The 7,807-nt window shown below is 47.5% G+C and overlaps 1 protein-coding gene across 2 annotated transcripts; it reads right to left on the bottom strand.

Annotated features, from left to right (window-relative positions):
* Window positions 1-973: 973 nt before the first annotated feature.
* SPRY2 (sprouty RTK signaling antagonist 2) lies at window positions 974-7,428 on the bottom strand. Of its 2 annotated transcripts, XM_082498256.1 has the most exons (3): window positions 7,122-7,428; window positions 6,878-6,953; window positions 974-2,787 (listed from the first exon to the last, which is right to left on the bottom strand). In XM_082498256.1, the coding sequence occupies exon 3, from the start codon at window positions 2,734-2,736 to the stop codon at window positions 1,795-1,797; it is 942 nt and encodes a 313-aa protein (XP_082354382.1). In that variant the 5' UTR covers window positions 2,737-2,787; window positions 6,878-6,953; window positions 7,122-7,428; the 3' UTR covers window positions 974-1,794. The 2 variants fall into 2 exon arrangements, with proteins under 2 accessions (XP_082354382.1, XP_082354383.1); XM_082498257.1 differs by lacking the exons at window positions 6,878-6,953; window positions 7,122-7,428 and adding an exon at window positions 3,026-3,131.
* Window positions 7,429-7,807: the final 379 nt, after the last annotated feature.

The following is a 7,807-nucleotide window of genomic DNA, read 5'->3' as shown; positions in this document are numbered from 1 at the left end:
GTGTAAGACTTCTGCGTACTACAGACCTATGTAAAATAGCCCAGACACCAGATCACAGATGAAAATTAAGGGGCAAAAAGATGCAACGTTTACTCAATGCTCTGTTTTTCAACTTTTACTGAGTTCTTAATTTATTAGTTATAACTTGTTTTTGTTGGAAAAGGTTCAGAAAGGGCTGTGAGATTTTTCTAAGTGTTGGCTTAAAAATGCTTACAACTATTTCTTAAATGCCAGCTTAAGAAACGTATAAATAAAATCCAACATTAAGACCTCTAAACTTGGAGAGACATGCTCAGAACAGGAAATGATAGTTTGTTAATAAAGAAAGGTAAATCATTCTCTAGGCTTCCGGTGGGAAACTTGGCAGTGAAAGGATTTTGACCTCAGTGGAAGGTAACTGCCACAAGTGACAAATCAAGCAACTTTCTTCTTACAAGTGAGGCAAATGTTTGACATAAGGCTGGACTGCAGTCAGATCTATCATTCCCTGTGGCATAGTCTTCTACTTTTAACAAATAATCCTGCAAGCTTTTTGCACTGATCGTATTAATTTTCTTTTTTTTTTTTCCCCTCTCTCCCTCTCCGAGTAAAGCCGTGCAAGCCTAACATTTTTTGTGAATGATTACTTATTTCCTATTTGAAGCACAAAAGCTCATCACTTATAGAATAGGTCAAGCTTTCAGTGCCTATTAGTCCCAGTCTGGAATGAATTAATGCATTTTCCTACGTTCATTTTCCTTTTCTGTTGTAGGAATAGTATATGGGACATTTGCACAAAGGAAGGAAGCAAAAATCCTGCATTATTTTCAGGTGTTGTAAACAACAACAACAACAAAAAAAACCACTGACAAATTCTATTTTCCTTTTCATATTAGACTCACTGTGACTATATCACTGTGAAGTTTGCAATTAGAAGTACCGGTTTTCCCAACTCAGAACAATAGATGGGGGGAAAAAATGACAAGTAGCCCAGTTTAATTTCAAACGTTAATATATTTTCTATTTTATAGTGAACATATGCATCGTTCACCCCTTATTTGCAGCAACTATGACGTCCTCATAAAAAGGGGTGACATTTGTAAGATGCCTCTTAAAATAAATATTTCTTTTTATAAAATAATAAAACTTCAAATAAATATTCTTTACACTAAACAATATGTTGAAAAAATTAGAAAATAAAGGCTGAATTTTACTGTAACTGTACAATATACATGAAGTCCAAAGGGAAATCAGAGTCTTGTAATAGAAGGTTTCCGTAAGACAAAATACAATCTAAAAACATACTGATTGATTCACATTCTTCCGAATGTACAACATATTAGTATAATATTTTGTGACTGTGCCATGTCTTATGACACCACATATTTTTCACAGTTGAAAATATTATTGTATATACAAAAATATAGCACATTATCTCTGGCAGAAAACAATGAAAAAAAAAAAAGGAGTCATTTGCTAATTTACAAATTTTGCAAGTACTATTCACAAACAATAGAGTTGCCTAGGAGTGTCTGTGTTGCTTTAGCTTATGCAATATGTGGGTCACAATGTACTGCATCCCGTTTTTTTTTTTTGTTGGTTTTTTTTTTTTTTTTTTTCCTGTATCCCGCCAGCTGGATTCTAACAAGCGTATCAGTTAAGATGGCACACACGGAGAAAAAAAAGCATTTCACTGCAAACAGCAACGTGTATCCCCAACCCTTCTACTACAGTGCCAAGACCATAGCTGCTTAAGTTGGTTGCATATGCACGTTAAAATACTCCTGGTTACTTTAGTATTTCTGACTAGTGATGCTATGTTGGCTTTTCAAAGTTCCTGGGGGGGACGCTGGGAACTTTGCAGCAAACGGTGTTGGAGTGTTTACAGCGGCACCCGGGCCGATTTACCCGGTCGTAACAGCCCTGGCACAACTTAAGGCAACCCTTGGCTGGTAGGTAACACCACAAGCAAGGCAGAAAGAGGGACACCACGCCCATGGCGGACCACCTCGTGCAGCAATGCGACTGACTGCAGGAGCAGGGGTTGTCAGCACAGTTGTCCTCGTCATCGTTAGAGCAGTGGTAGAAGAGGCCCTTCACGCAGCACACGCAAGTCCCGTAATCGACCACGTTCTGGGCGGAACAAAGACACTGCTTGTCACAGATCCAACAGGATGGGAGGGTCCTCGGATACGTGCACTCCTTACACTTACACTTCCCACAGTCCTCGCACCTGTAGCTGTGCGCTCCCAAGTCTTCTTTGCTCAGCGGCTTCAGCTCACCCGACTTGAGCTCAGACTTGGGCTGCATTCGGACTATCCCGTCGGCAACTGGACCCGAAGATGATCCTAGAAGTCTTTGTTCAGATGAATTACTGCTCGTACTTGTCCTTGTACTGCTCCGCGAACCTGTGCTGACCGTGCTGATGGATCGGGACAGAGGTGCCCGAGGAGAGGCGTGCGTTTGCGTGTGCTGAATCCGGCTAAAATGACGATGCTCGGGCAAGCCATGGGGCCTCTCATTTTTGGGTTGGGTTGCTAGCCGAGGAGCGGACTTGACCCCTGGCCGCGGAGCCACCGTCGGTCCCTCCGTGTACTCATTCGTGTTTCGGATGGCTCTGATCTGGTCCAGCGACAAGACGTGAACCTGCTGCGTCAGGACATCCCGCAGGTCGGGCTCCCCGTGCGGTCTCCCACTGTCACGCCGAGCCTGTAGCAAGGCCTGCGACCCGCTGCCGTGCTGAGCTCTCGTCTCCATCAGTGCCCGGAAGCGTGCTCACCCCGGTGGGCTTAGAACACATCTGAAATCCTGGAGACACAAAGAGAGGATTCACTATTGCAACACATCTCATGCTCTCTCCAGCAGCCTTTTCAAGCCCGCAGGATCCCGCGGCACCGCACACAAGCAAGTAATGCATCAGCCATTAAAAAAGAGGAGTCACATCTGGGGCGGAGCGCGGGCGCCCGTCAGCTGAATGCACTTCCCTTGGCCTGTCCTGCCCACTCCTGTGGAGAGCTTAAAGGGATTCCGTTCTAGGTCCACGCACCTTAACCTGTGGGTCTAGAAAGTCTAGGTGTTGCGCCTGCTAGCTAAGGCTTCCCAGGCCATCTTCTGGTTAGACCGTGGCCTTTAAGGTGATTACATTTCAGCCACTTGAAGTGACTCTTCTCTTCACATCAGGCTACTGAAAAACCTATATTAAAAAAAAAAAAAAAAAAAAAAAAAAAAAAAGCCTGCAAGTATTTAGCAAGTGTAATGTGACCTGCTGATGACAGACATATAATTCTCCAATTTTGTTTAAAACTGGATAATATTTTGGTAGGCTAGTCTCTTTACACATTAAACTTTACATGATGTAAATAGGAAATTTTAGTTTAATACCAATGGTCCCAAGAAAAACACTAAATAGCAATAAAATGTTTGAGGTTAGACATTAAATGAGTTAGTGCTACCAAAAACTTCAACAGCACAAGTAAAAATATCTCTCTCCAGTATTTTAGTGTGTGTCATACTTGTGTACACCACTGTGATTGTTATTTTAAGGCTCAATACTACAAAAGCAATGCTACCACAGTTTTATTTTTTTAAAATGTGTAAAAAATTCCACAGACTGCATTTCAAAATGTAAGTATTACCAAGAGTGGCTTGCGGGACAGAGGCATGCATAATAGAATCAAACAATGCCACCATCCAAGAAGTCCACTTGATTGCGAATATTACTTTAAAGGATCATTAACTACAAAGTAGAAATGCAGACTTAAGAATTTAAATGGAAACTCAGTAAAAGACCCAGAAGATGAGAACTTGTAAATAACTAACTTCCACGTACAGATATGCACAAGTTTCAAGTACTGCCCTCTGAATTAGTTAATATTTGTTTTGCCTTTATCATATCTTAAAGCGGTTCCAAAATCCAATTACCTATACAAAAATCCAGAACAATATTTTACAATTAAAACCCAAGCAGGAACCAAGCTCCTTACAAGGACCACACAATGTCTTCAATTATACCTAGAAAGAGCACCATAGTGTTACTCTGTACACATCAGTTACCAACAATAATACTATACCGCAGTATAATAAAATATTGCCAAACAGCTTAACAATGAATATCTCAAGACACTGTCTTTATTCTAACAGCAGTGGAACACATTTAACCTTTTAACTCCTGGCTCCCTCCCTCAAGTGTTTTTTTTTTTTTCTTTTTTAAAAAAATAAAAATCTAAGTTTTAAGAGCGACCACCTATTTCAAATATTGCCAAATCCTGGTTTTGGACACAAGAGTGTATGTCATGGTGTCTCGTCCCTCCCCCCCCCCCAAAAAAAAGTCTTGCAAACTTATCTTGAAGGATTGCTTATGTTTTCTTCAAATTAAAACCTTTGCCATATAAAAAGTTTCAAACAACAGCCTAAGTGGACGTTTCCTCATCTGAAACTACCCGGAGATAAAAAAGAACAGAAAATAAAATACTTTCCCCATCCTTGAGAGGAACTAGCAGCCCTATCTGCCCTCCACGTCCAGACTTCAGCCGAGAAGATCCGCCGAACCACGCAGCCCTCCCTCTCCAGCAATGACAACCCAGCGCCAAAAGCAAAAAGCCTGACCCTGACCTGCACGGCGCTGAAGACGACACCGGTCTCGGTGGCGGAGCCCCTTCCTCAGACGCCAAGGTGGGAGCTGGAGGAGAAGCCTCCGCCCTCGGCCCCCTTCCCCTCCGCGGGCTCCATCCCCCCGGGGCGGCGGGGGCGCGCAGCAGGTGGGAGGCGGCAGCCCCTCGCCCCGCCGGAGCCGCCGGTAGCCCCGCAAGTGCAGACAACCCGGAGATAACCGGGAGACATCCTCCGGGCTGGGAGGTGGGAGGGGGCTGCTGCAGCCGCCTTATCGGGAAAGTCAAACCCATGTTTCCTTTTAACTCGTGTGTGTCGTCGTCCCCCCCCCCCCCCCCCGCGCCCTCCCCCGAGAGATGCTAAAGAAGCCCTCCCCTCCCCGGGTAACGCCAGGCGCCCTGCAGACGGTTTGAGACAACACCTCCGGGACAGTTGGGCAAAAGGCAGATTACCCCCCTACTCGCCTTGCCCTAAAGCACCCATTCAGCTCCACAAAGCCGGCCGCTGGAAAAGCTCCTCTTATTTTACGCATATTCTGCAAATTGCCTGAACTTCAGTCAGCCCCCACCCCACCCCTCCTCCGCCCCAGCCCGAAGGGACCCAGAAGGCGTTTTGCAGCGGGACATCGGTCCGAGCAGCCCGGACGACCCTCCTTTTTCTCTCCCCTCGATAGATCCGCAAACGGGACAAGATGCAAACCGCCAGCACGTTTATTTGCAAACAGACATTGGCTTAAAAACCTCTTACGGGAAAGCACTTCTCCCCCTCCTCGGACCTGCCACTTCTCCCCCTTCCCATCCACCGAGAGCAGAGCAGCAGCATTCGCCTTTTTGTGTGCATGTGTGTGATAACGCGATTCCCCACTTCCAAAAGCCAAAGTCCACTCTCGCGGAGCTCAAGTGCCATGATTGCTAACTTTTCCTCGCTGGGATTGGCAAAAGGGCGAGCAGGGGGGCCGGGTTTCGCGTTCGGCACATTTGGGGAAGTTTAAAACGCAAAGGGGTTTCTTGCGTGCTGTGGAGAAGAAAAAAAAAAAAAAAACAACCCAAAACCCACCCAACCCGTGCCTCGCTGGCTGGGAGAAGGCGAGCCCAAGGGGGAGAAGTCCTTCTCTGCCCGTGAATTTCTGTTTTGTGTCCGGAGCCTGTGCAAGGCACCCCCACCCCCATCCCCACCGCACACACACACACACACACACACACACCAACCACCTCCTCTGCTTTCAAAGTGCTTTGAAACCCCCATTAAGGGCCGAGTGTGTGATCAGACTATGGATTAGGGCAAAAGGGACTTTACCATCGGGGTGGGGCAAACTGACACACAAATAGCTTGCTGAAAACACCAGCTTTTTTTTTTTTTTTTGGGGGGGGGGAGGTGTTACAAAGTAAACCCACCAAAGGATTAAAAAAAAAAAATCAGTAAATGCAGAAATTAAGGGTTTCCTTCCCCTCCACACATGCCCTCTGCATAGAAGAACCTGGGGAAGAACTTTCCTTGCCTTATGAATCGAATTAATTTCATCACACGAGAAATATACATGTGAACACACTCACGCACTCATATTTATAACCAGACGTGCACTCACTTCCGAATTGCACGGATCTCCCGACGCCACTACAGACGGGCGTAAATCACGCACTGAAAGGCGGGTTTGCTCGCTCTCCCCCAAGACGGGGGCACAAACAGCCCCGGCGACCGCCAACCCCGCAGCGCCCTCCCTTCACAGCCCCCCCTCCCACCACCACCCCCCGGGGCTTGTCGGAAACCCACGCGTGCCCGGCGAGGCAGGAACGCGCGGGACCGCCCGTGCCCGGCTCCCCGCAGCAGGGAGAACACGCCGAAGTTTCGTCCTCTGTCCCGTTTTCCCCCCTCACCCCCCCCAGCTCCGCTCGCAGCCCCCGCAGGCATGTCTCCGCGCCCGCGCACCCCTCCGCCCCCCCGCGCAGCCTTCCGCCTCCCCCCCCCCAGCTCCGCGCCCCCGGGGCAGCCCGGCGGGGCGCAAAGGCGGCGCAGCCCGCAAACCCCAGCGGAGGTTCCCCCCCCGCTCCCTACCCCCCCGCCTCCCCGGAGAGAAATCGCTCCGAAATCCCACCTCCGGCTCCTCTCTGGGAAAGGAAGGAGAGGGGAAGGGGGGAGAGGGAGAACCTGTACGAATGGAAAAGGGATCGGCCTCAAACATTTCCACGAGTTTTCTTGGAGCAACCAAAAGGAGGGGGGGGGGGGGAATGGGGAAGGGGGGGGAAGAGGTTTACTGAAAAGCTTGTTTTGCAAAGAAGGAAAAGGCTCTCACCGTGATCGCGGCGCTGCACCAAATCCCTCTCACTCTTGTATTTTCTTCTTCCTGCGGTTTGCAAATAAATCCAGCCCTAAAGCAAAAAAAAATTCTTTTCCAAACTCTGCTTTAGTCCAACTTGCAAATTAGAGTCAGAATGATCACCGTGTAAAAAGTCCAGAGCAAAGTTAGGTCCCTCTCCCCAGATCGATTATAAATACGTGTATGCGCGTATATACTATAATAATAATAATAAAAACACCTCTCCGGATCGGGGTGGGTTTTCTTTGCTCCTAAAAAGAAACCACTCAAGTCTCTCTCACACACACTTTCCTTTTTTTTTTTTCCCTCAATGAACAGGAGGCCGAATCGCCAATACCAAGTCACTTTTTTTTTTTTTTTTTTGCTGTTGTTGTTGTTCTGGTTGCTGTTGTTGCAAATGACCGAAAGGAAGGGGAAAAGCCAAAGAAAACAAAATAAAAAGCGGATCTAAAAGAAAATCCCAAAGCTTTCTTCCACTGAGCTCCTCAAAAAAAAAAAAAAAAGGAAAAAAAAAAAAGCAAGCAGCTTGTGCAATGTAGCCGTTCTGCTCGCTGCAAGCTCTCTCCCCTCTCTCCCTCTGGCTTTCTCGCTCCCTCTGCGAGCGTGTGTGTGTTGCAGGCAGCTCTGTGGTTTGCAATCGAGGAGGGGGGGGCCGGGGGGTGGGGGGAGAGGTGGGGGTGCGGGGTGGTGGTGGGGGGGTGTTTTGGGAGCGCAGCGGATTTGTGGTGGTGGTTGTTGTTGTGTGTTTGGAGGAGGTGGAGGAGGAGGAGGAGGAAGATTTGAGATCTGAGCTGTAGGGGCTCGGCGTTTTTCTGCTCGCTCGCTCGCTCCCTCTCTCTCTCTTTTTCTTTCCGGAGGAGGTAGGGTGATCTCTCTGCAAAAGCAGCAGTAAATGGCGTCATGTGG

Source organism: Vanellus vanellus (assembly GCF_965231255.1).
Source record: "Vanellus vanellus genome assembly, chromosome: 1".
In the NCBI taxonomy this organism is placed as follows: Eukaryota; Metazoa; Chordata; class Aves; order Charadriiformes; family Charadriidae; genus Vanellus; species Vanellus vanellus.
This window is presented reverse-complemented; position numbering and strand designations above follow the sequence as displayed.